This window comes from Colletotrichum graminicola (assembly GCF_000149035.1).
Source record: "Colletotrichum graminicola M1.001 genomic scaffold supercont1.55, whole genome shotgun sequence".
NCBI classification, from domain to species: Eukaryota; Fungi; Ascomycota; class Sordariomycetes; order Glomerellales; family Glomerellaceae; genus Colletotrichum; species Colletotrichum graminicola.
In genome coordinates, this window is record NW_007361059.1 from 277,065 (window position 1) to 303,396 (window position 26,332).

The 26,332-nt window shown below is 54.8% G+C and overlaps 9 protein-coding genes across 9 annotated transcripts; 6 read left to right on the forward strand and 3 right to left on the reverse strand.

Annotated features, from left to right (window-relative positions):
- Positions 1-144: 144 nt before the first annotated feature.
- On the reverse strand, positions 145-1,851 carry GLRG_10072 (uncharacterized protein; the record flags this gene model as incomplete). The annotated part of the gene is made up of 1 exon (XM_008100757.1): positions 145-1,851. One exon carries the CDS (start codon positions 1,849-1,851, stop codon positions 145-147), a length of 1,707 nt encoding a protein of 568 aa, XP_008098948.1.
- A 2,290-nt stretch (positions 1,852-4,141) lies between these two features.
- GLRG_10073 (WSC domain-containing protein) lies at positions 4,142-6,415 on the reverse strand (the record flags this gene model as incomplete). Its single annotated transcript, XM_008100758.1, has 1 exon — positions 4,142-6,415. One exon carries the CDS (start codon positions 6,413-6,415, stop codon positions 4,142-4,144), a length of 2,274 nt encoding a protein of 757 aa, XP_008098949.1.
- Positions 6,416-11,207: 4,792 nt separating this feature from the next.
- Positions 11,208-11,625, forward strand: GLRG_10074 (fungal hydrophobin; the record flags this gene model as incomplete). The annotated part of the gene is made up of 3 exons (XM_008100759.1): positions 11,208-11,373; positions 11,431-11,516; positions 11,578-11,625. 3 exons carry the CDS (start codon positions 11,208-11,210, stop codon positions 11,623-11,625), a joined length of 300 nt encoding a protein of 99 aa, XP_008098950.1.
- Positions 11,626-12,928: 1,303 nt separating this feature from the next.
- Positions 12,929-13,807, forward strand: GLRG_10075 (uncharacterized protein; the record flags this gene model as incomplete). Its single annotated transcript, XM_008100760.1, has 1 exon — positions 12,929-13,807. The coding sequence occupies one exon, from the start codon at positions 12,929-12,931 to the stop codon at positions 13,805-13,807; it is 879 nt and encodes a 292-aa protein (XP_008098951.1).
- Positions 13,808-14,205: 398 nt separating this feature from the next.
- Positions 14,206-14,909, reverse strand: GLRG_10076 (2Fe-2S iron-sulfur cluster binding domain-containing protein; the record flags this gene model as incomplete). The annotated part of the gene is made up of 3 exons (XM_008100761.1): positions 14,206-14,441; positions 14,516-14,622; positions 14,686-14,909. 3 exons carry the CDS (start codon positions 14,907-14,909, stop codon positions 14,206-14,208), a joined length of 567 nt encoding a protein of 188 aa, XP_008098952.1.
- A 733-nt stretch (positions 14,910-15,642) lies between these two features.
- GLRG_10077 (uncharacterized protein) lies at positions 15,643-17,194 on the forward strand (the record flags this gene model as incomplete). The annotated part of the gene is made up of 2 exons (XM_008100762.1): positions 15,643-16,529; positions 16,594-17,194. The coding sequence occupies 2 exons, from the start codon at positions 15,643-15,645 to the stop codon at positions 17,192-17,194; spliced, it is 1,488 nt and encodes a 495-aa protein (XP_008098953.1).
- A 1,430-nt stretch (positions 17,195-18,624) lies between these two features.
- Positions 18,625-19,130, forward strand: GLRG_10078 (uncharacterized protein; the record flags this gene model as incomplete). The annotated part of the gene is made up of 2 exons (XM_008100763.1): positions 18,625-18,774; positions 19,068-19,130. 2 exons carry the CDS (start codon positions 18,625-18,627, stop codon positions 19,128-19,130), a joined length of 213 nt encoding a protein of 70 aa, XP_008098954.1.
- Positions 19,131-21,165: 2,035 nt separating this feature from the next.
- Positions 21,166-22,512, forward strand: GLRG_10079 (glycosyl hydrolase family 61; the record flags this gene model as incomplete). Its single annotated transcript, XM_008100764.1, has 1 exon — positions 21,166-22,512. One exon carries the CDS (start codon positions 21,166-21,168, stop codon positions 22,510-22,512), a length of 1,347 nt encoding a protein of 448 aa, XP_008098955.1.
- Positions 22,513-23,267: 755 nt separating this feature from the next.
- On the forward strand, positions 23,268-24,955 carry GLRG_10080 (heterokaryon incompatibility protein; the record flags this gene model as incomplete). The annotated part of the gene is made up of 2 exons (XM_008100765.1): positions 23,268-24,089; positions 24,203-24,955. The coding sequence occupies 2 exons, from the start codon at positions 23,268-23,270 to the stop codon at positions 24,953-24,955; spliced, it is 1,575 nt and encodes a 524-aa protein (XP_008098956.1).
- Between the last annotated feature and the right edge of the window lie 1,377 nt (positions 24,956-26,332).

The window sequence follows — 26,332 nt, forward strand, 5'->3', positions numbered from 1 at the left end:
TTTGCCTCTCCTCATAAGCCGGCAATTAGCTATTTAAAACAAGAAGACTTCGAGTAAGCTAGTACTGGGGAAAAGACCACTTGCACCTTAGCCATGTATGCACAACATATAAATACACATATTCTATTCTTCCCATACGCATCATCACTCGTCATCCCACAGATGCCAGCTACTGCTCGGCCTTACGTCCAACACACACCGCCTCTTTCTCCGCTGTCCCACGACTTCTCTCCCGTTACTCAAGAAGAACTCTTCCGTCTCGCCGCCGGGGGCCTGCCTCACCATGCCCAGGCCTGCGAGGTCCGTCTTGGTGCACTTCATCTTCAGGTGCCGGAAGTACTTGCGGTAAAACATGCGCTGCATAACCAGCCGGTCGGCCACGCTCCGGGGCAGATAATCACCAAGCTGCGCGCGCAGGGCTTCCAGCGCGGCGCGCTGGTTCGCCGCGTCGGGGGGCTCGTAGTCGTTGCTCAGGAGGAGACGGGGCACATCCCGGTAGAAGGCGTCCTTGGCGGGGATCCCGCTCGTGAGGTAGCCCTCGTGGATCATCCACACGGGGAACCGTGCCGCCGCGCGGTCGTCCATCAGCTGGATCGCCTCCGTGTAAGACTCCAGGTTCGCCAGGCTCTCGGAGAGGGGCGCGCACCCCGGCACGGGGGTCAGGTCCCACGTCTCGGGCCCGCCGCGGTCGCGGGTGCCGAAGTGGCGGATTCCCACGCCCAGCGGGTCGAACGCGAGACAGTCGCTCAGGAAGATGTCGAGGGGGATCTCGCTGCTCCAGGGGAAGGTGAAGATGACGGTGTCGAAGTCCGGGTTGATGAGGGCGGGCCAGGCGATCTTGTTGGTCGGGTACATTGGCAGCTGCACGCGGTAGAACGCGCGCGTCTCGGCGCGGCACTCGCGATTCACCCACATCAGCGCCGGGAGGGTGTTGTCGGCGCTCCAGGCGATGTTGGACGCGAGGTTGCCCAGGGCGTTGGGCGCGAAGTGGATCTTTTTCAGGTCGTTCATGCATCGTATTTCGACGATGCGCGGCCGTTCCAGGTAGAAGCGGAGGATCTTGGACCGGAGCTCGGGTGGCAGGCGGGAAAAGGGCTGGAACGAGGCGAGGGGCCCGGCGACGTTTCTACCGCTGCCGCCGTCGATCGGCGGGGCGACGGGCGCTTCCGGGGAGGTGTCGACGGTCTGCACGGACGCCGGGGCCAAGGGCGGAGGGTGGGTAATCGTCCACGGGCCGTACGGGACGCCGGACCGGAACTGGAAGCGGTCTTCGGGCTTGACCGGGGTCGGTGGTCGGTGGAGGTCGATGTGGCGGCGCTGACCACAGGTGGGACACGGGGTGGATGACGCCGACGGGAAGTTCCCAAGGGAAGCGCCGACGCTGATACTGAGCGACGTGGAGGACGAAGATGAGAACGACTGGGGAATAGTGGTGGCGGTCTGGGCGGTTGTGGACACCACCGGCGAGTGTGAGGCGGATGTGGCCGACATGGTCGTCGAGGGGTCAGAATCTGTAAGAAGAGCAGCCTCTAGCTCACCCGTGCGTGCGTGCGTCTCTGTCCGTTGCCGCAGCGGGTGGTGACTGTGGCGCCGTGCTGTCACCGCGTTGCCAATGGTGGTTTGCGTGCCCCTCTCGATGCTGTCCTGCCCCGGGTCTTGCCTTTCTCCTCCTACTCTTCCTCCTGCAGGCGATGCGGACGCTGAGAACGGCGGGTCCTTGCGTGGACGGATGCGAACCGACAGGCTTCTTAGCCAAACATTTTTCCACTTCTTGGTAAGCTGTTGCTGCTGGTGCTGATTCTTGGGCCGGACATCAGAGGCTGCTGCCTTGCGGTTCGAGCCGGAAGCCATGACGAACTGGCTGAGTCGGGCGAGGAGCCCCGTCGGTCCTGTGGTGAGCTTGCTCGTTCTCCTCCTCCTGGTGATGGTGGTGGTGCTACTACTACTACTACTACTACTACTACTACTACTACTACTACTGCTACTTGCGCAACAGCGCGATACCAATGAACTGAAGCAATCTAGTTCACACCAGGCAGACAGGCAGACAGACAAGCAAGCTGATCCTATGATTCTCAATCACCCCTTCGGACTTGGGTGGGATGCATGCGGCGGATGCAGGAGCTGCTAGCGCGGTGGCTTGCTCGTGTCTTGGAGTTGCGGTGAGGTGAGCAGGAGTGATTTGAGCGATTGAGAGGGAGAATGGAGTAATGGAGGTTGGTCTATCCGTAGTCGATGATGATAATGATGGGGGGGGAGGCAATATGAATCGGGGCGAATGGGAGACGCGGGGGAGGAGAAGGTCTTGGTCAGGTTAAGGTTCATCCATGTGCCCCGGCCGCGTCTGGAAAGGTCAGTGTCAAGTCAGTCAATGGAAAAGTGGTGTCCGAGTGTGTGCAGTCATTACCATGTAGTCTCAGTTGTCAGTGGGCGACTGCGGAACAGCTAGCCCATTAGTGCATCGGCAGTTCCTCGTCCTTCTTTTTTCTTCTGACCTGATCTCAAGAATGGATTCGTATGGGTCGGGGTGGCCAAGTCGATATGCAAGAGAAGAACTGCACCGATCTCTGAGGAAGAGGAGGCAATTGGCTTTGCAGGCTTGCAGGCTCGGGTTCGGGGGATTGCGCGGTTCATTCTTGGGCCCAGGTGCTCGGACGGGATGTCTGTTTGCCCAGAACCACCCGGGGGGGAGAAAGGGAGGGGAGGCTGAGGGGGCGCGACTGAGACAAAAGCTTCTCGTTGGACACGGAGACAAGACATCTTTTCGCCTATCATGTGCCGCCGGCGTTTAGCCCGCCTCATGTCAAGCGATGCTTCTTTCAGTTGTGACCTGCATGCACCCAGAGCGAGCTGACCTCGGCTCTTTTGTTGTGGCATCAGGAAGCTAGTTTAGTACTAAGTTGCCCCGAGTTAGCCGGCAAACCGTTTTGACCATCTGTGCCCAATCTCAATCTTGGAACGCCGTTGCAGCGTCGCCTGGACCTCCCACGTGCTGAAACGCACAAAGGGGGCGGGTGCGACGTTTGTCCGGCAGAATGACGCCTGCACCCAATTATTGACTGCAGGGCGACTTTTCCGAGAACAGAAGTCCAGTCCATCGATCCATAAAATGGAATACTCCTTTGCACAAGGTCTTACATCAGATCTTCTCCCAGGGCCGGCCTCTTTGTTCCAGAAGATGCGTATTCGGTCTCGGACCCATGCATGGCAGTATATGCAGTCTGGTTTGATCTTATTGACATAAAGGAAACGTTGCTTTAGGGCTGCGATGGTCGGGCATTTGCATCACGGTATAAGCCCTCCGACCGAGGGTCCGGAACCAAACGGGTCTCCGGACCCGAGCTCCGCATATATGGGTGGGTACCCGGTACCCGGATACGGCCCCGATCACGGCCCCACAGGCCCGGACGGATTCGCACCAGCTACCACGCACTCTATATCGTTGCGCAAATGGAATTACTGGAACAATTTCCCATGGTAACTGACGCAACGAGAGAGGAAAATCAACGCTTCTCTTTATGTTCTAGCACACCCGTTTTCTCCCACAAACATTTGAGTCGAATTGTGATGCGGAAGTCATACGTGTTCTTGGCTATCCCGACCAGTTCCGAATCCACAAGGGAGAAATACCCTTGCTGAGATTTCTCAGCAAGACAAGACATAAAATCGATGGCTGCGAAAGAGTAGATCGGGGGGATTAGCCAATTACCCGTGACGGTTTGAGAGACCAAACGCACTGGTGAGAATACAAAGGCACGAATCAAGATGGCCAGGCCAAGAACCTCTTGGCAGGTTTCTTGCAGATTCGATGGCTAAGAGATCACCAATCTCAGAAAGTCAACCGTGGTAAGAGGGGCACATTGTCACGAATCATAGTAGGCAAAGGAAGTAGTGTGGTGAAAAACACGCTTGATTGTCTATTTCGTCAAATCGTTTCTCAAAATCCCTCCATAGCCGAGCAGGGAGTACCTATTGACAGGCGCCCCCCAAAACCGCCAGGCATTCGAAGTAAAAGCCATCACCCGTACCCCAAGCCGCCAGATCGAATCATATGCCCCCCAATATGTATTAATCGACTTCCCAAAAGTCTCCCACCGAATGAAATGAAAGTGTGACCAGTCAAGTCCACACGGGGGGTTCCTTAAAGAAGAAGAGCAGCAGCAGCGACGGCGCTGAAGACGAAGGCGCCCAAGGTGGCGACGAAGTTGCTGGCCCCAGCAGTCACAACGGTAGTAGGCTTGGGGGCAATAGGAGCCCCGGTGGCGGTAACTGGGGGCTGGACAGCCGGAGGCTGAACACCAGGGGCTTGACCACCAGGAGCCTGACCACCGGGGGCCTGACCACCCGGAGCCTGACCACCCGGAGCCTGACCACCCGGAGCCTGACCACCCGGAGCCTGACCACCCGGAGCCTGACCACCAGGAGCCTGACCACCCGGAGCCTGACCACCGGGGGCCTGGCCACCAGGGGTCTGAACAGGGGGCTGGACGGCCGGGGGCAGGGTCGCGGGAGGGGCTGGCAGGTAAGGGGTCTTGGTAACGGGAGGAGGAGTGACAACCACGGTGGTGCAAGCCGCGCCGTTGCAGGTAACGGAGGTAACGGGGTTCGGGGTGACGACGTAACCGCACGTGCTGCAAGGGGGGGCCGGGGTGGGGCAGCTGCCGTCGCAGCCCTTGACGATGCTGTAGCCGCCGTTGTTCCACTCGTACTTGTTGAGAGCCTCAGAGGCAGAGCATGTGGTGAAGGTGCAGGAGCCGTCCTTGCAGAGGCACTTCTGGTTGCAAAGATCGCCGGAGCACTTCTCAACCTGGCAGTAGTTTCCGTAGCAAGTAACCTTCTGCTCGTACTCGGCCATGCCCTTGGTGGCGAAAGCACACTTGCCGGAGTTGCAAACAACCTTGCGGCCACAGTCGAAACCGCTGCAGGCCTCAGGGCGGCAAGAACCGTCTGTGCAGACAACACGACGATCACATTCAGGACCGTAGCAGCCGAAGTTGAAGGTGCAGTATTGACCGTAGCAGTTGATGACCTTGTAGCAGTCGTCACCGTAGCACTTGTCGCCGCCGGGAATTCCGGTAGGGAGACCGGTGGGGAGAACAACGCCGGTGATGAAGCTAGGGACACTGGCGGTACCGCTAGGGACAATCGGGATGACACCGGTACCGGTGCTGGCACGGACGTAGATGGTGAAGCGGATGTTGGCAGCAATGACACCGGGGAGCTGACGCTTGGTAACAGTACCGAAGACACCACCGCAGCGCTGGGTTGAGGGGGCTCCACCGCAAGGAATGTTGCACTGCTCCTCCGCGACCTTGGGCTCGTTGACATCGTCAATGTAGTCACCGCAGAAGCAGTCATTGGCGTAGGTCGCAGCGTAGCGCTTGCCGCGGCCGGAACACTCAGTAATGCACCTGTCGTTGGTCATGACCGAGTTGGACAGGACAATGCTGAAAGTCGGGAAGCTGGAAGGAGACCTGTAGCAACCGATGTAGGTGAAGCCGCCAACGTTCACGGGGTTGAGGACACCAGCAGACGGGGTTGCTGTGCTGGAGGCTGTACCGGTGGACGTACCGGAAGACGTACCAGAGGATGTACCAGAGGACGTGCCAGAGGACGTGCCGGAGGACGAGGAACGGCTAGTGCTGGAGCCACTGGTGGAGGAGCCACTGGTGGAAGAGCCACTGGTGGAAGAGCCACTGGTAGACGAGCCACTAGTGGTCGAGCCACTGGTAGAGGCTGTGACAGTGCTAGAGCTGGACCTAGAGACGGAGCTGGTCGTGGAGACAGAGACGGAACTGGCCGAGGAGCCAGAGACGGAGCTTGTCAAGGAGACGGTGCTAGACAGACTGCTCGAGGCACCAGGGTTGCCAACCTCGATGATCGGGGCAGGAGAGTTCTGACGACGGCGGTTAGAAGGGTTGGCGGGGCAAGGAACGATCGTCAAGTCAGTCCTCTCCAGGTTACCGCAGAAGCAGGCGTTGTTGACAAAAGAGTTGTACTTGAAGACCGTGGCGCCTGTGGAGCAGGCAGCGACACAAGTCTGCTGGGTGCTAACGGGACGGGTGATGAGATCGGTGAAGGGGGATTGTCCATTCGGAACATCCCTGCAACCACGCGACGTGAGAGTCAAGGTGATTTGGACGCCGTTTGCGTCGGTGACAACGACATTGACGGTCACTCCAGCGGGCAGGGTGCGGAAGGTGGCGAAGTCGACTGTGGCGCCAGGCGATACAGCGGACTGAGTGGCGCTAGCAACAGAAGACGATGAGCCACCGGCGACTGTGGTGGAGGCAGATACCGGTGTGGTCACCGGAGCAGAGCTGGTGGTGTTGAGAAACTGTGCCTCGGAAGTCGTCGCGAAAAGCGAAACGACGCCCAAGAGAGCCCCAGCGGCACCTCGATGAGTGAACTTCATAGTCGCGGAGTGAAAGAATGGACGTGCAAGGCAAAAGACCTGTACACTGTTGAAAAAAAGCGAGCGGAAATAAGTATGATGAGAAAACGAGCGTAGGTAGTTGGAAACCTTGTTGTGATGACTGCAAAAAAAGAATCGAGAGAGGACGGCGTCGACGCAACCTTATATATCTTTTCATCCTCATCGCGGCTCAACAAACTGACCGTCGTCAGTCAGACATCGTCAAGGTACATTCTTCCGTCCCTCGGGCTCACCATTCTCCCCTTGCGTCGACATTTCCCATGCCCAAACATGAGAGACAAGATTAGCCTGCGTGCCTGACACTTACAAACTCCCTCCTCAACAACCGCCCTCCGTATCTCGACCGCCATTTTTTTTCTCGTTCCCCTCTAGCCTGTCTCATCCTCTCTGGTCATGTTGACCTTTACCAGGCGGTCAAGAATGGATCGCTTGGGTGACGAGCTCATCCGATTACAATGTCTCACCTTCTCCGCAATCCAACTGAGGGAGAAGGCCTCAACAAGGGACCAATCAATAACTCCGCTGGCGGGAGGAGAGACACTTACTACTCCTAATCCTCTTTACACATGCATTTCCCTTTCGCACGAACTTGGAGATTGTGCCTTGTTTGTGGCGCTCCCGCCGCCGCCCTCTCGAGCATTTCCATTGACGACAACATACAATTTCGCCATCCCTGGGCCAAAGTTTTTGCTTGGAATTCGTGAGACTGCCCTTTAATCATCTGGTTCAAATCTCCGCCCCCCTTTTCTCCCATCCCTGGTAGTGCCGCTCTCCCGCTCGATCTGCCCCTGTCTATCACGATGAGGCTCTTGGTCCTACGATCCTTTGGAATCATCCACCAGTGAGCGAGTCATTCGTGTCTAGTGAAAGGTCTCGGCCCGTTGGACCTTTGGAGTCATGTCATAGACCTGCGGCTCTAATGCAACATGTCCTCCCTGGCAGACGAACGTTTCTTTTTCCTGGCACTAGACCGTACAGTAAGGCAACATGACGGCATAAAATCTCCCAGAAAGGCCGTTTGCTTACCGCAGGAATAAAGTCTCCACTGTATTTGCATAGCCGAGGCATTTGCCCATACGTTGAGGCAAGCTTCACCGTCGAGGAACTTAACCACTTTTACTGACCAATGCAAGTGACAGGGACAAAATTCCAAGACGACATCTCCTTCATGTATCTTCTTTTTAGACTCGGCAATCTAAAAATGGCACTCTTGACTAGAATACCTTCGTCTCGTAGCATCTCTACAGGTGAAAAGCCGCCGGTTGATGTGGTTCATGTAATTTGTACGCCCTTCCCGACGAACGCTTAGCCCAAGGTCCGGACCAATGAGCCTAGCCGCCTACATTTCTGATCGCACAGTCAAAGAATGCCTATGACTCCTCGCCCCAGATACGAACGAGGCTAACATACTTGGACTCTGAAATGGAAACATGGCAGACATACGCCTTCAAGCCAATAGCAGGTTAATAACTTCCTTGCCAAACGTGTAGTGTCGCTGCGAGGGACATGTAATTGTTAGCTGTGATAATTACCAACATCACCCCGACCGTAACCAATATGAAATGGGGCAAACGAGATGCATACATGTGACAGTGGGAATGAAGACAGTTCTTGTCCCCGAAGCAGGTCCTCGTCGGGTTGAATGTTAATAAACCCTAGGTCGATCATACCAGCGACAAATGGGGCTTCAGTGACTTAATGCCAGCTGTTGAGTAGTGATAGGCCCGCTAGTACCTCTCTAGAAAGGGAAAACGCTTGATGGTGGTTTTGTTTCAAACCATGCTTTTGCCTGCATCCCTTGGTCGCCGGAGAGCCAACCATGTATCGTGAAGCTGAAAATAGCTCCGTGTGGCTAACACCAGTTGTGGCCGACACCGACGTGGTGATATGTTTTCAACTATATGCACAGACCACTTCATAGGGGTATTTCTACCAGACATCCCCCCTCCTGCGTAACTTCTCAGGAGGACAAATACTTTATCTTCATTGAGCAGACGCTGGGGTTTATCGTATCATAAAAGCGATTTCTTCCCTGAAATAGCTCATGGTAACTGAATATCTCCATGTACACCAGCTACCGACTTTTAGCATACTCCACATGGTGCTTTTTCTTTTCCCGTTGACTAGCCATTATAGACACCATATCAGCATATTCGGAACTAGCACTCAGGATGCAAATAGTCTATGATAACATGCACAAGATGGCGACTCGATTCCAACTTCAATAAGACTATAGAACAGGTGACACTCGAGGCTTCCAGATTCCCCAATAGATGCGGCTCCGTTTCTGGTTCATGTCCAACATCAAATAATTTCAGTGAGGAGCGTCTGTATGTAGGCTTGAGACCCAATGCTCTGGCCATGAATGAAAAGTCCATTTTCCATGTGACAGCCCGCCAGTGCAAATAATTCTTCGGCTAGCAGTCGCAAGATCGTCAACCAGTGGCACACCTCTACTACGTGCGTGATTTCTGATCACCAATTGGGGAAAAAAGGTAGGTCACCGCACCTTTGACATCAATAGATTGGCCCTACTTGAATGGCGGCGCGCGGACTGGAAATCTTCTCATCGAGTTTCCCAAGGCCGTCAATGCAAATGTGAAAGTGCCTGGCTATGCTATAAAACCACCAACAGGGCCTACACCCTGTCTGGACCAGCTACTACACCTGTCAGAAGCTGCTTTGCTGTCCGAATAGTTTTTAACAATGCTATTGAGGATCTTGTGCGCCTCCATCTTGCGGGTGGTGCGATGAACGGCCCTCAATTTGGATATTCCGGCTGTGCTTTACAATAAGTGGTAGACATATCTACGAGGAGAGGATACATGCCGCCGTGAGCTTTAATAACCTGCGCTTGAGGACAGTGTCCGTTAGCTCACCACCTAATCTCTGATTTAAGCTGACCTGGGAAAATAGACCATGAGTCCGGGGCCGCAGTACCCAAGAAAGTCTCAGGGTGTTTAGAATGGCTGTTACCGGTCACTTCTCAGATGGACCTGAACTGCCAGCATGATATCTACATGTATTACGTTGCCCTATGTGTAAGCTGGTACAGGGCTGGACGCAGGAGAGGATGGGGAATGTGGGTCGCAACGGGCGCTGATAGGTCTATCCTGCAGTTTAGCTGAACATCGGGTGGGTGAAATATGGGTTGCGGGGGTTTCTCCGTGGTGGTCTGACAGTATCGCGAAGGTGGTCTGATAGTATAAGCATAACGGGACTTTGCATTTGGCAAAACCTACCATTTTGGAACATCGGGTCAGAGGTACCAACCAAGGTAAAGTAAGAAATCGCTCCACAAAACACTATCAGTAATATACAAACTACAAGGTATCTGGAACAATTCATGGTAGTTGCCACCCATGGACTCTGTTCGTGAACAAGAATTAATAAGGGAATGGTCCTTGTATCTTTCGAGCACGGCTTTGTACCCACTTGTATACTAATCCTTTCGAGCCAATAGCTGCTTAGGAGCCTGGTTCGTACTCTTCCACAGTCGTCTGTCAAGGAGAACAATTGAGAAGAGTTGTACAACGCACCCTCAGCTTCGCCACAAAGACAATAGTCTCAAATGGCTTGCGGAAAAAACCAATCAGATAAATAAGTTACCATAATAGCTCGAGGTCCCTTGTCAACCACTGTCGCTCGGCTTATTCTGTTGGCTGTTGGGAAGAGAGGCTTTTTCTTTCCATTCTATGCTCCCCACCTGACCAATGTAACATGAGTCGGGCGCGAAGTCGGGTGCAGATTTTCGTATTGAAACCAATGATTTGCACATGGATTATCCAATACGTACAACAACCGTATTCCTGAAGTTGGTTCAAGGCTTCCATGTAGGCTACTGTAACCTGAGGCCTAGTGTTTAAGTCCCGCTACAGGAGAGATAGATGTACGTAGTTAGTCTAAAGTGAGTCTAAAAAGGCAGAGTCTATGTACTTTCCTGTGGTTAAGACTACACTAGTTGTATATCCTCTGGCATAAGAATAGGCCTAAGCCCTATAGCGCCCTTAGGCCTGATGGGTATGTTGTTAAAGTGCTAGAGGTATATAGCAGTCATCAATGTTATAAGCAAACGGGGGTGCCTCCACTTTTGTAATGTACTATGACACTTGTTGGTCAGTTTTCATACTACTATGTCTGAAGTCATCTAGTAGCTGCTCGCGTGTCTCCCTCTTTACGCGGCTGTATGTAGGGCGTCTTGTGTAGCGGTCATCAGGTTCCATTTCGGCGCCTTCTTTTGCAAGTCATGTAGTCACAAGATCTAACTCCCATATTTTCCACTCAAAGCTCATCCAAATGGGGACAGCGTTACACAGACACGGAAGTGGCTGTGGACAGCCTTTCTAAAGCGGCGATGCTATTTCTCCACCTGTGTCACGATGGATGCATTTGCGACCTGCGGCTTTAGGATAGAGGTGCAGGTAAATAGCCAATCCAATATTTCAACGGCCAACAAAACGGTCACATATGCTGGGGATGTTGTTCCTGCCATGACTGAGGGATTACGTTGCGGCATGACTGTAGATCCATATCCAAAATACTTGGTGTTGAGAATAATAGAGACGGGAAGATTTCCGGCTCTTTCTGATAGGTTGTGGGTTCTGCCCAAGGAGACAAAAATCAAGTATATAAAGTGGTCGGTTGTCCATCCCCAACCAACTTCTCGGCAGCACCAACAGTCTTTTGCTTCATTATCCAATCACCCGAACGAATCATACTCTACCTTTGTAATCGTCAAGAACAAAGCTTGCTACCAGCACCAAAGTTCAAAATGCAGTTCTCTGTTGTCCTCGTTGCTCTCTTCACCAGCGCCACCATGGCCGCTCCCACCACCGAGACCGAAACTTCTGTCTACATCCCTTGCTCTGGACTGTACAGCAGTGTTCAGTGCTGTGCTACCAGTGTCCTTGACCTTGCCGACTTGACCTGTCGCCCACGTAAGTTTTACATGGAGGTCTGCATATTGGAACATGCATCTAACGGCCGAACCACAGCTCCGAAGGTCCCTACCTCCGCCGCCAACTTCGGCAAGATCTGTGCCGACATCGGACAGCGTGCTCGCTGCTGTGTCCTCCCTGCTGTAAGAAAGCCATCTGGATCTTGCCCCTCGGTGGAAATATGCTGACGTTGTATGTCAATAGCTTGGGCTGGGTGTTCTCTGCCAGACTCCCGCGGGTGTCACTTACTAGGTGATTGTGTCCGGGATCTAAGACCTGGGACTCATTCGATGATGGCTTCGCATCAGCGACCAGAACAGATTTTCATTGCCCCACGTGTGCAATGCCATCTGACGATCGGGATGTAACTACAACTCGGAGTCCAAACACACCGTTGAAGGAATGACAATCATAGGTGATTTGGAGCCTACCTCTATTGAATGTTAGAATCACTATAATATATCTTGGCCTTTATCGACCACTTTACGGAACCACTAATATAAAGTGATGAATGCCACCGTAAGAATCTTCAAAGCCTTCCGTTCCATGTCATATGCGGAGATGACTTCAAACTGGTCATAAAATCTGATGATGCCATGGCTGCATACGAGAGAGAGAGGTCAAGGGTTCTTCTCTTCCCGGGTCTTTATTGGTGGGGTTTCTCAAAATTGTGTTGCCAAGAACTTGCGGCCTCAAGCTTTGCGTCTCAGATGTATCATTTTGTGCAAAAGCTGGGCAAAGGAGCAAGAGTCCGTGACCCCACCTCCTTAGCTTCAGTGCTGACGCACAGAAATGCATGAGAAGCAATAATGTTTACTTGAAGGAAACGACCCCAGTGGCTTGTGGTTTGCGCTGATACGAATTTGCTCTAACTGAACGCTCAGGCGCCGGCAAAGTTTTTTAGCCACCGGTTGTTCGGTGGTGAGCGTGGTGAGAGGAACCATCAACAGATGAAGGCTGGTGTATTGGGCGGCCACCAAGGAGGTTGTCGAGATGCAGAGATGGGAGGGTCCGAAGGAACCATCGGGGTTGCGTCTGAGGAGTGTCAGTGGCTAGGCTTAACTGGCTTATAGCATGTTGCTGAGGTTGGCTTGGGAAGCCGTATAGCTCCAAACCAGCGGCTTTCATTGGTCAGTAGGGAATTGATAATTGGCTACTTGCCGCTGCCAGGTCATACGGCGGAATGCTTGTGGTGAGTAAGCCGAACCGGCCTCGACTGCTCGAGGACTGTTTCCTTTAAACGGCATGTCTTAGCTGGCCACTTGGCAAGGGATAATACCAAGAACCACCCGTAAGTTATGGCTTGTCTTTGTTCCCGTAGCATCAAGTGGGACCGACCCCCAGTCGGCAAAGTGGAGAGTGCTCGGTGAGGGCGGCATCGTCTCGGTGACTACACCGAAGATAAGATAGCGGGTCCCACCAGCCGAACCCAAAAATTTGACCTTTGTAAGGAACTTTTTCCCCATGTACAGTCAACACTACCTACCTTCATATCCCCCAAACACGACGTCCTCTGATCAACACGCCAATTGTCTTGCCAGGCGACTGAAAAACAATGGCCGGAACAGCTACCCAGAAGAGGAAAAATGACGGCCGACTCGCGCCCCCGTCCAAAAAACAAAAACGACAAGATAAGAAGCAGGCGGAGCCCGCCTCGGAGGATGAAGACCAAAGTTTCGACGCTGTGAACCTCGTCGACTCGGACGACGATGACATCCTCAACGCCAACGTCGACGACGGCGCCGTCTCGGACGACGACGATTCAGTGAGCTCCGCCGACGAGCGCCCAGCGCCCAAGAAGAAGACAAAACCCGCTCCCTCGGCGGCGAAGGAGAAGAAGAAGAAGAGCAGAGACGCGCCCGCCGGCACGGACTCGGACTCGGAATCGGAAGAGGAGAGCGGCGACGACGGCGAGGGCGCGCCGCAAAGGACAAAATCCAAACGCAACGACCCGTCGGCCTTTGCGACGTCCATGTCCAAGATCCTCGCGACCAAGCTCACCACGGCGAAGCGGGCGGACCCCGTGCTCGCCCGCAGCGCCGAGGCGCACGAGTCGGCGCGGGCGGCCGTCGACCTGGCGCTCGAGGCCAAGGCGCGCAAGCAGCTGCGGCAGCAGAAGAAGGAGGCGATGGAGCGGGGCCGCGTGCGCAACGTGCTGGTGGCGCCCGAGACGGAGAACGTGTCGACGGGGGACATGATTGAGACGGAGAGGCGGCTGCGCAAGGTCGCGCAGAGGGGTGTCGTCAAGCTCTTCAACGCCGTGCGCGCGGCCCAGGTCAAGGCCGTCGAGGCGGAGAAGAAGGCTCGCAGGGACGGCGTCGTGGGCGTGGTGAGGAGGGAGGAGAAGATCAACGAGATGAGCAAGAAGGGGTTCCTGGACCTGATTGCGTCCGGCGGCGGGGGGCTGAAGAAGGGCGGTTTGGAGGAGGCTTGAGAGCCCCACGAAGAAAAAGAAGATGGAAAAACGGATGGATGGATGGATGCCAGTGCCGGGTGTGGCTTACGGTTTCCTCTTGTCGTTGACATGCCGGCCCTGTACAGGATTATGAGCTTAGAGGAGTGATGTTATTTCCCTCCCATCGTCCCTTGATACCCGCCGAATATCTAGCATAAGCCGAGCCGAGCCGACGTGTATTCCCCTACCTCCCCTCCCCCAACCGTGATGTCGCGCTTGCTTCAATTGAAGGATACGACTTTTCTCGCAACACCCCCCCTTGTCCCTTTTTCATGACATGTAATATGTAATAGTATAGTACAGATGATTAAAACAGCGCGGGTGAGGTATGCCGCATCCAACGCCCGCCCGCCAAAATGGTCGAGATTCTTCATGTCTTATTTGAAGTCGCTGGCCTGGAGGTTCCGCGTCATGGAGGGCAGCTTGACTTTGAGGCCGTCCAGCTCCTTGGTCATTGTGACCTGGCAGCCGAGCCGACTCGTCTCGGTCAGGCCAAAGGCAAGGTCGAGCATGTCGTTCTCGTCGTCTTCGGGCTCGGGCACCTTGTCGTAGTATTCCTCGTCGGCGACGATGACGTGGCAGGTCGAGCAGGCGCAAGAGCCTCCGCAGGCACCTAATCTCTGCTGTTAGCCGGATGCCGTCCAGTGCTAGCCATAACTTCTTGTGAGGGCAGCTGCGTCCACCTACCCTCCATCTCCAAGTCGTTGTCTTGGGCGATATCCAGCAGGTTATCACCTTCGCTGACGGCAATCTTGTGCTCGTCGCCATCCTTATCGACAAAGGTCACCCACAGCCTGCGGCAACAGTCAGTCGAAGGGTCCCCCCCCCCCATACAATCATGGGGTCCGTGTCCTTACTCTTCGCCGGGCTTGGGAGGGGTGAGATGGTTGTGCGGCTTGACGGCCGAGACTGAGAAGCTGCGGGCCGAGGGCCATTGGACCCGTCGGGAGACGAGCTGCGCAGGTCTCTTGGGCGCTGTCGTGCTGTGAGTGTTTCGGCTCTGTCGTTGCAGCGGGCGGGCCTGTCGGCAGGCGCCGGTGGCTACCCTGCAGAGGGTTGCGCTGAGTCTCGCGGAGGGCATGGCCGCTCGGTATGAGTCCGTTCTCAGCCGGGGATTCTTCTCGAGCGGAGGACAAAAGGCGTCGAGTAAAAGGCGCAACGGAGGGGTTGGATTGCAACGGAAGGGAAGGGAGAGAAAAGTAATCAATGGCAGTTCGACCAAGTCATCGCCATGCGCAAACGAACTGGGTTGAACCGCTGCAGCTAATTTGTGCTAGTTATTTGCTGGTGTCTCTGCACGGGGTGGCGCCAGCAAGCAGTGACAAAAAGTTGTTGGAAAGCTTCGACAAATGCGCAAGGGCCCCTGTGGAGATGTATTGGATTCATGGAAATTTCCATAGGCTGTTCACGGCCTACGGTAGCTCCGTCGAGACCCGCAGCTATCGGTCTTATCGGCCGGCAAATGGCGATGTTCCGACTCCGGGACCCCCCTTCCATTTGTTTACTCGGAAGGCGCGTTAAGTGCAACCTACCTGCCTGCCTCTACTAGGTACGTACCTAGGTAGGTAGAGTCTTTGGGTTAGTAGATACGTACCGTCAAGCACAGAGTACGTACTCCGTACCGGTATCCGTACTCCGTATCCGTACAGATAGTAGGTATTAGGTACTGTCCCGGGAAGGAACCGGCGGGCCCCGCTAATCTTATCTCCGAGGTCGTTCCATTTCATCATGCAAAATTGGGAGCAAAAGTGGAAAAGCTCTTGAAATCATGCACCACCACAGTTGAGCCTCAGCCAGCCTCCGAACCGATCATCATGGCCTCTCATCGAGAAGGGGGGGTGAATCCCTTGAGACCATACTACAAGCCGCCGACCATAGGAGAGCCGTCCGACCCGACCTCGGCCTCATCTGCGCCCAACCCCTTTGCCCGCCATGCAGGCAATGCGACGAGCGAGCGGTACGCGTCAAAGGCACGAGACATCTTTTCCGACATCGACTACAAGGACTACATCAGCGAGCCGTCCCCTTCCGTCGTCCAAACCGTCAAGGACCTCGTAGACGAGCTGTTGTGGAAGTACGCATCGGTGCTGACCGCCCAACCGTTCGAGGTTGCGAAGACAGTCTTGCAGGTCCGGAGCCACGATGACGTGACGATGGGGGCACCTGCAGCATCCGCCGCAGCGACGCCCCTGGCCACACCCGTCTCGGAGCGGTTGCAGTCCCAGTACGGGAGCGCCGTCTTCAGTGAGGGCGACTCTGACTCTGATCTCGACGAGCCTGCCTACTTCACCTCCAACGCTCCCGTCACCCCGACCCCGTCGTATCGACACCGCCAGTCGTCGCCCTCGCCCCCACACACACCGGCGCCGAAGCAGCCCGTGCCGCCTTACCACCTTAACATCCGCCGCTCCGACTCGTTGATGGAAGTCATTGGCCAGCTCTGGCAGAAAGAGGGTGCCTGGGGCGTGTGGAAGGGGTCGAATGCGACCTTCCTCTACTCGATCCTCTCGTCCTTGCTGGAGAACTGGTCCAGAAGTGCTCTGAGCGCACTGTTCAACGTGCCCGACCTGGGCGTTAAGGAGGACATTGATCGCCTGATTGATATCGCCTCGCCCTACCCTTGGGCTTCTCTGTGTGCTGCCGCAGCAGCGGCCGTTGCGACGGGCCTCATTCTCGCGCCCCTGGATTTGGTGCGCACAAGGTATGTCACCGTCTGTCTTGTTCGCTTACCCTTGTTTACGAACGGTGCTAACTCTTGACCTTAGACTGATCGTCACGCCCACTTCGAAACAGCCACGGAGGACCTTGTCGACCCTCCGGGCTCTGCCCTCCTACGTCTGCCCCTCGCTGCTCGTTGTCCCCACCATTCTTCACTCTCTCATTCACCCCATCCTCACACTGTCGACACCACTGGTTCTCCGGACCCGGTTCCTTATCGACAGCCGCGTGTCGCCTACCACCTTTTCGATTGCCAAATTCTGTGCTTCCTCGGCGGCGCTCTTTGTCAAGCTCCCGCTGGAGACGGTCCTCAGACGTGGTCAGGTCGCTGTCCTCTCCACCCCGTCACATGTCCGCGCGCTCTCGGGCAAGGACCAGAAACTGGAGACCAACGTGCCACCCGGTCGCTACCACGGTGTCGTTGGAACCATGTTCTACATCATGAACGAGGAGGGGTCTCGTGCCGTTCCGGCGACCAAACCGACACCGATGAAGAAGGCCAAGGCCAAGGCCAAGGTCGCAAAAACGGTGTACCGCAAGGGCCAGGGACTGGAGGGCCTATGGCGCGGCTGGAAGGTCAGCTGGTGGGGTCTCGTCGGGCTCTGGACTGCGGGCGTTATCGGCAACAGCGCCGAGGGCGAGTTCTAGAAGGGGGATTTCCAAGCGACCAAGCGCGACGCATACACCACCCGACGGCCGACTGCGACTCGACCTGCAGCCACATGCGAGGTCGAGGGCGAGACGAGGGCGAGTGGGTGCGAAAACAAGACGGAAAACAAACATTGTAATTCTTCTGCCGTACGGAGTACTAGAAGTGCGTATCTTTGGATTCGGGCTTCACCGGCGTTTTTGGGGGGATGATTTTTTTTTTCCAACAGTCCCGAACAACTCTCTCCTCCACGACCATGACGAGATACGGCATGATATCCTTCCAATTCCGACTGTTACACAAAAAGGCAGCTAAACTTACCAAAACATCCTCTCCGTCACCAGGGAAAAAAAAAGAAAACCTAAAAAAAAACCTCACATCAAACAAGATGTACTGTAGCTCTTGTGCTTCACTCGACGCCTTTGATTTCAAGTCCGAAGGCTCCTGGAACGCTGAGCCATACCCATAATAGAAGGATGTGCGTTGAAATTAGTTATCCGTCGTGACACTCCTCCCACAGTTGGGTTTTCGTGCACGCTGCGAAGGTCGTGTCACCTCCTTCTCGTCATATAACATATTACGGCCGTGACTGAGAAGAGATTCTTGGCCAGCCACTCCCCCTTCATCCCCTTTCGTACAACACGGAAACTTGGTTCGGGACGGAGGGCCAACCCGGCCTGGAGAGCCCAGTGCGACGGGGGTGCCTGCATTCAGGGCGCAGCTGTCAGTCACACTGCGGTAGCCTACGTATGGTGCGGTGCCCAAGCCAAGGTTCATCATCTGTGACGAGGCACTTTGGGACCCCGTGGTCAATCTTCAGTCTCCCCAATCAGGCTGAGCGGTGCTTCCCCCCCGGCTGATGGAAGCTGGAGTGCTGCTCATGCGCCGCACACCAAGGCTGTAAGCGTGTCGATTCCGTAACCCTGTAACCCTGTAGCCTGCAGCCTGTAAGTTGTTTTCTCCCAATTCCTCATCCGAGAATGCAGGGGGGGGAAGAATTGGTGGGGCAAGCAGCAGCTAGAAGACCTGTCACCGAACTGCGCATCGTGACTATTTCCACATTGAGTCCTACAATCGGCTATCACTCCTCTTATCTGGGAGGGTTATTGGGGTAGGCGGAAGAGGAGGAGCCGGGAGGATGATGACGATGGGGGAGGAGGAAGAGGCGAGGGCGGCGCGGACCGTAAGGCGTTTGTTTGTATTGGGGGCCGAAAGGGAGTCCTTTGCCGGGATTGACAAGGCAGCACACAAAGGGACATCCTTCGGGTGTCCATAAATGAATGTATGGCCGGAAGAGACAACACTTTACACTCCAGCTTTCACTCAAACACATCTCATCCTCTTCCCACGAAGCCTACACCCAGCAAAATAAAACAGAAGAAGAAGAAGACGAATCAGAAGGAGAAGAAGAAGAACAAGAAGAAAAACCATGGCGCGCACCTCCATCTTCCGTCTTGGTTCGGCCTTCAACGCCGCCCTCCTCGCCTGTATCATCCTCAAGCACATCTCCCTGGCCCTCGCCCGCTCCGCAGCCCGCCACGTCTGCATGGCCTTCCTCATGCCCATCATGATTCTTCACGTTGCTATCATCGATGGCTGAGACACATGTCTCGCCTCGGAACCAAAAGGGGTCTGACAAGACCGACCCCTCGAGGACGCCTATTCTAAATCCCTCCACATGCCCTCCCCAGGACGAGACATTCTCACCTCTTTTTCCTGCCTTCGCCGTCTATTCAAGGGCGATGGAGTACGAGTACTCCGTACGCACACGCCAAACTCGCAGCTGTCTCAACGCCCCGGTCCTCATCCAAAGGAGTGGCATCACCTATGCACACTCACTCCCCTCCCTCTCCTTGACTCACCATGCGTCAGCGTGGAGCAAATCCCGCCGGCGGAGACGTAGTCGCCGGTATCCCTTCCGCCGTCTCGCTTTGAAGCGTCCAGTCGTCTCCTCCGTGGCTCTACCCGGGGGTTCGCTTTCGCCCCTTCCCGCTGGCCAGGCACGGAACACCGCTAGGCGAGGAAGTGCTTCAGACATGCGGTGCTGTCGGCGGCCAGTCTCGGCCATCTTGGCGGGGCAAAAACGTTGATGGAGGTTTTTTGTACACCGTTCCGTTGCCGGGGTTGCATTTCCGCTGTCCCTGCTTTTTGTGGTGGCTTATATATGTCTTTTTGGTCCGATGTCGTGGGTGGCGGGCAGGTTTTCGACCGAAGCCTCCGGCTTCTGGTATTAGCTTGGGAGTCGGCTGATGATGGCTGGACCATTCTAAAGACGGATGCGTTCAAACTTCTGTTTTCTTTTTGCGCGCCGGGTGGGGGCCCAGGCATCGCTGAGACCAGGGCAGCCCGCCTTTGTCAACTATCTTCCCGGGTCTGAGGCCTCGGGCACCGGTCCGTTTGTTTGTATAATGGAAAATCCCTCCGAGACACCCATCACCACATTCTTGTCAAGTTGGCCGGCTCAGCAGGACCCATCTTTGGGCATGTCGAGCCTGAGCTTAGCTGCATTGGTGACTTTGTATTTAGCCTATACCTTTGGCGCATAGTTACCTTCGGCTAGCAACGTGGGTGGCTGTGCGTGTAGGCGGTGGCAGCATCTCGACCTAGCTTGTATAGTTGCCATGCATCTTTGAATATTCACGATACTCCATCTAGGTGGTTGAGATTTGCATAGTTCCGAGTTCCTATCCATCACATAGCATAAGCTTGTCCTAGACTCGCTGTTGAGATTCAATCCAGTATATTCAGCCAGCCACCACCGCCTCCAGTTGGTCACTACCTGACATGTCAATTCCATGGCTGGAAGCAAGTATATATCCGACGCAGTGCGGCCCATCATACACAAGTACTTACTATACATTTCAGTGTTGCCAACATCTCCCTTGATTTCGTCCAAATGAATACTTATCTTCGCATTGCCTCGCCAAGCTGCCTCCACACACACCAAAAGTGTCGGTGTTTACATACAGCCTGGGCACTACGGCTGGGCGTGACGCTTAAGACACGCGCTTACATGTCCTCACGCTATCGAATATGACACGGGGCTGGACTACTGAAGCTGTGCACTAGCCGGCGAGTATACAGGTCGCCAAGACGTCTAACTGTTCTCCCGGTGTCTCACTCGAATCCGCCTGCTGACAGATTACGGAGTGAGTTCACACCGAATATCGGCAACAAGGCCCCGAGAGCTCGAGGCGCAACGCCTGCATCGAGATGTTGCCACCTCTCAACGACAACTGCTCTGGTTTCTGCAGAAGACTCTTTCTGGGTGTTTGCGCAGTGTCCGTACGATTCAGAAATGCCTCAACTATGGTTCCAAGTCACCTGAGAAACCGGATTCGAACAACATTCGAGGTCGTTCGTGAGAAGCGAGACCCAACCGCGGGGCTGTTCCACATCTGGGAGCCACCACGCGCCGTTTGCGAACGGAGACTAAACCTTTTCTCATTCCTAAACCCTACCATTTGCATGGTTCGCCGTGGGGCTGAAAAAAACGAATGCTGTCTATGCGTGTGACAGGGTTTCGCGCTAACCCGGTTGCATCGACATAGCAACCACTGCTCATATGACTACGATTCCTACTCAGGATGACAACTTGGGAATAAGAAATTTCCTAGCCCGTCTGGAGAGGGCCATGAGATTTGTTCGTGAGCCGGCCCCTCCGCTAGGGAGGCACTGGCCAAGTCTCGTCCCCCGTCACATATATAAGACCATGAGGGGTTACCAACGGCTGGAATGTTGTGCTCACTCTATCCCTGGCTCGAGAGCTGTGTTACGAATACTGCCCACCCATGAATAGACATACGTCGAGTATAAGTCCAGATCAACGACTTTTCCATAAACACGCTGTTTCTAGAGGCAGCGTCACTCTCTACGGTTCCACCACCATTCACTCGTTCTCTCCTTTCCTTGAGCAGTTCTTGGTTCAGACGCTTTTTTCAACGTCCTTCCACTCTCTTTTTTCACAATAATGAGCTACCGAAGCAAGACTGCCAGCTTCGTAGCCATCTTGGCCTCCGCTGCAACGGTTGCTGCCCACGGTCACGTCACTAACATCGTTATCAACGGCGTTTCTTACCGCAACTACATCCCCGTGCAAGATCCGTATACCAACAACCCGCCGCTCGTGGCCGGATGGACAACTGACCAACGCGACAACGGGTTCGTCGCCCCGGATGCCTACAACGCTCCTGATATCATCTGCCACCGACAGGCCGTCGCTGGGAAGGGCCGCATCACGGTGGCCGCCGGCGACACCGTCCAGCTCCAGTGGACCGAGTGGCCGGACAGTCACAAGGGCCCCGTCATCGACTGGCTCGCCAACTGCAACGGCCCGTGTAACCTTGTCGACAAGACGGACCTGCGGTTCTTCAAGATCGACGGCGCCGGCCTGATCGATCCGCCCCAGCGCACCAATCGCTGGGCGGCCACCGCTCTCATCGAGAACGGCAACGCCTGGCTCGTGCGGATCCCGGCCAACGTCGCCCCCGGCCACTACGTTCTCCGTCACGACATCATAGCCCTCCACAGCGCCGGCCAGCAGAACGGTGCGCAGAGCTACCCGCAGTGCATCAACTTGGAGATCACGGGCGAGGGCACGGACAACCCCCCGGGCGTTCTCGGCACTGCTCTCTACAGGGCCAACGATGCTGGCATCCTATACAACATCTACCGCGATAATCTCAATGACTATGTCGTCCCGGGGGACGCCATCATACCTGGCGGTGTCTCCATGCTCCCGCAGTCTCGGATTCAGATTACTGCCTCTGGAAGTGCTACCCCTTACGGAACGACCAGTGTCGGATCCTCGTCTAGCACCCGTATCGCTCCCTCAAGTGTAACGTCTGCCGCCACCTCGTCTTCTAGCAGAGAGAGCGCATCATCTGTAGAAGCCGAGGCCAGTACTATCAGTACAACCATCCGGTTGACCAGGACCATCACCGCCACTCACACCAACAGCACAAGCAACAACATCCCGCCCAGCAGCACCGCAGCACCCACCCGGACCTTGGCACCCACAACACTCCAGACCCAGACAACCACGGCACCTCCCTCTGGTGAGCCAACGCAGAAAATGTACGGCCAGTGCGGCGGCGTAGCCTACATGGGCCCTACCCAGTGCCCAGCGTACGCCACCTGCTCCACGGTGAACCCGTACTACGCGCAGTGCACCCCCCTCCCGGTTCCGCCGGGTGTGCAACCTCTCTATGGCCAGTGCGGCGGTCTGAATTGGCCGCCGGAGAGTCCGACTGAATGCGTCCCCGGGGCTCGATGCTCTACGATAAACCCTTACTACGCTCAATGCACTCCCGCGTAAAATGCTTGCTTGGCTTTCACCGTTGCTGCTGAATCACGCGGTATTGGGTTGGGAAACATTAGGGCGGCTAGAATCACAAAAGCGTTGCATAGAAGCGTGCGCAGTATCTGACTTACACAGTTTTATTAGTGGTAGTGGTATAGGGTCGTGGCTTGTAGAGACGCAATATTATTCTGGGAGCCGCCATCGGCGACACAGCCAAAAATAACCAGAGCCTGAATTGGCCTACTTATTACTAGCAGCCCAGAAGTGAATCCGCCCGTCATCGTATTTGACGCCTATTTGTGCTCTGTTCTACCTGTACTCATCTCACGAGTTACGTGCAAACGCCCAAGGTGAGACGCAGGTTGACTGTGCTGAGATAAAAGGTGTGGTGACAGCCAGCTTCTTCTACCATGGACCTCAGAAGCGTAGTTGTCATCAACTATCAGGCTTTTTGGTGTTGGCAGGACGAGTTCAGTTGAGGCTTCTATTCACTTGACGTCTCGCGTCACGTAACAAAACGATACCGTTAGTTACGTGGGCAGTAACAGTGGCTTATATATCGTGACATCTCGTAACATCATGTCGAAATTACCACGGCATTTTCAGCATCTGCGGAAGTGGGGTATTGTTCTCGATAAGAATGAGACTACACGACCCTGCCCCTCTCTTAGCCCCGCCATGCTAGAGTCAATCTCATTCAAGCCGAGCGGCTCCCCAGCGTCCTTCCTCTGACACCTGACCATCGCAAGCAGGATCAGAAGTCGCCCACCATGCCCTCCGGGCACGAGGAATGGAAGAGTGCCAGGCGCATCTTATCACGCGAAATTGGGAGGGGTTACGACTTGGTCGCTGAAGGCCATAATAATAAAGAATCCGAAGCCGACACTGCGTATACACGCAAAACATTGATTGATAAGCTCCTTTGTAGCAGCACGCCTTACAGATATGAGCCTCTGCCGCCGAATTCCATCCGGCTTCTCGAGATATATCCCTCCAAACTTAAATATGAGCCGTTGCAGTGCCGCCTGATGCCCATTGGGCTGCAAGACTCCTCAGGGAAGTACGAGGCCCTGAGCTACGTCTGGGGCGATCCAGACCAGTTAAAAGAATGGATTTTCATCGATGGGCACTTCAAGGAAGTATATAGGACCCTGGCGAGCATTCTAATCAATCTGAGGAGCACTAAATCTGCGCGGACGCTCTGGGTGGACGCCATCTGCATTGATCAGTCAAGCATCGAAGAGCGCAACAGGCAGATCCCTTTTATGGGAAGCACCTATCGCGGTGCTACGAGGACAGTGGCATGGCTTGGTCCTGCAGAAGTGCGTACCCCAGAGACCTTCACGATTCTTCAGGAGCTCTCCGCAGAGGCGCAGTCTCCCCCATTTGTGCAGTACTACAGCGCCATATCTAGTCAAAACCGCATCGGCAACTTGCCGTTGTTGCCGGGATTCGAAAGCAAAGCGCTTCCGTTACCACGGAGCACGGTGCAAGAGAAATGGGGTGGTGATATAGGAATATGGGAGGTGCTGGCCTGTCCGTGGTGGTTTCGTGCCTGGACGGTCCAGGAGCTTCTGCTCTCGCAAAATCTGGTGCTTCGAAGGGGTGGTTATGAGATAGGATGGAACACGTTGCGCCGCGCTGTCTACCACGATGCCAACTTCCGTTATGGGGCATCTGGGGGGCGGGCTTCATCAAGAACTAGGCCATCTCAACTTACTTTGCCATCCGGACATTGGAGGAGAGACGCAAACTTCAGCAATCCCAGCCTGGATTTTACGTCGTGCACCCCGCCGAGAACCTGTTGCACCTCCTCCTGAACTGCACACACAGAGTCTCGAGAGATCCGAGAGACAAGATCTACGCACTGCTCGGTATGCTCGACGACGGCCAATCCTCTCCGGCTAACAAGAACTCGCTCGGCGTGGTGGCAAATCCCGACTATCAAAACCATGTCGTCTACATTTATAGGCGCATATCGCAGCAGTGCATCGAGATGACGGGTAGCCTCGACATTATCAGCATTTGCCCACCCTCTACACGACGTGGACTTCTCTCGTGGGTCACCGACTGGAGCGTCACCAACAAGGGTGCCCATCCTTTGATGAGCGACTCCATTAACCGTCCCAGACAGACGCATGCGACCCGTGGATCCAAGGCAAATCCCCGGTTCCTTGTGGATGCCGCCACCATTGTTCTCGACGCCTACGAGCTGACATCAGTAGTTGAAGTCTCGCAAGCTCAGCGGCCAGTGTTTTATTTTCTGGGTGGGAATGGCGAGAGTCGTCTCGTCGGGGAGACAGGGGATGTGAAAAAGGGTGTGAAGCAAACACTTACAGAACTCTGGCACTTTTACGAACTTCTGGCCGAATACTGGAGTGTCATGTTCGAATGGGAAAAGTTTGCCGCCAGGAGGCAGCCGCAGAACCCCACGGACAAACCCAACTCGGTCTACTGACAAACGCTCTGCGCGGGAACATACACCGACGGAGACCTTGACAAGACGGAGGAGCAGTATCACGCCTGGTTGGGTAATCTCGAACCTGTGCGGACAGCCGAGCGGAGATACAAGAGCCTGTCATCCAAAATACTACCTCTTCGGTATTCGGTCAACTCCAAGTCGTGGGAGGGATTCTCCCAGTTCGCCAACTACCTCGAATGCGCACACTACAGAAGATTGGGGTGGGCGACCAACGGATGGCTCTGTTTGCTCCCAGAGGAAACAGAGGTGGGTGCCCGCTTGATATTGGCCGAGGGTGGCAGGGTGCCTCTGGTCATCCGACCCGACGGTGATGGGTATAACATGCTGGTAGGGGAGTCGTATATTCAGGGCATTATGGACGGAGAAGCTTTTGACAAGGAGAAGTGTCATGATGTCAAGATTTGCTAGTTGCCGCGATACCCACGAGGCTGTTATCCGAGCTCTGGAGGAGCGTAACTAGACAGTGTATCAAGACCAAACTGTGTGAACTAGAGTTTAGCTCTCCTTACCTGTTTTCTGGAGTCTTCATGTCACGGCATTGGACGCACCCATTTGCTGAGACCATTTTCAGCCGACTCCAAGCAGGAGAAAGAAGCATGGGACGTTCATCAGCAGTGCCAAAACCGCTATGTTACCCGTCTGTCCTTGCACATGGTATCAAAGTGTTCTGCTCCATCGCTTCAAGTCTTGCTCGGGTCATACTGGCAGCACTGCTGGATGCGTGACAGTGGCATTGACCGCGGTCAAACCCCGAGCGTACGGTGACTCAAGAGCAATGGGACACATGATACTACGACGGCAAGAAGCACAGGGCCATATGACGGTGCTTTCCAGCAACACTTGATCGATCACAATATATTTTTCTCCCAGGTACGAGTTCACCAACGGAGACGAATCGCCTGAACCTGAGAATGTCGACGATATTCAGAGAATGTTGGAGCAACTGAGATAATCCTTGTCCCCAAGCCGGTTTACTAACAAGGATTTCAAGAAGTTCGAGCGTGCAGATGCTCATGCGACTAAGAAGATGCGAATGATCGCAACAGTAAATGTAATTATTGAGGGGGACGCGGCCGATCCGAGGTGTATTGCAAGCGATGTTGCATTCTCAAACTTCGAGCATTTAACAGACGGGTCCCTTGTCCCTGGTAAACCAGACATATACTATGGTAGCCGGCCGGAACAGCTTAAGGATGTTAGAGAAGCACTCAGCAACTTCATTGTTCCTTCAACTTAAGATGGTTTAATGATAGCACCAAACAGTTTCCTAGAGGTCTTTGACCCACATACTGATAACACTCTTTGAGCCACTTGCTCTTCTGCGAAACTTAACATGGGTCTACCTGCCGTTTT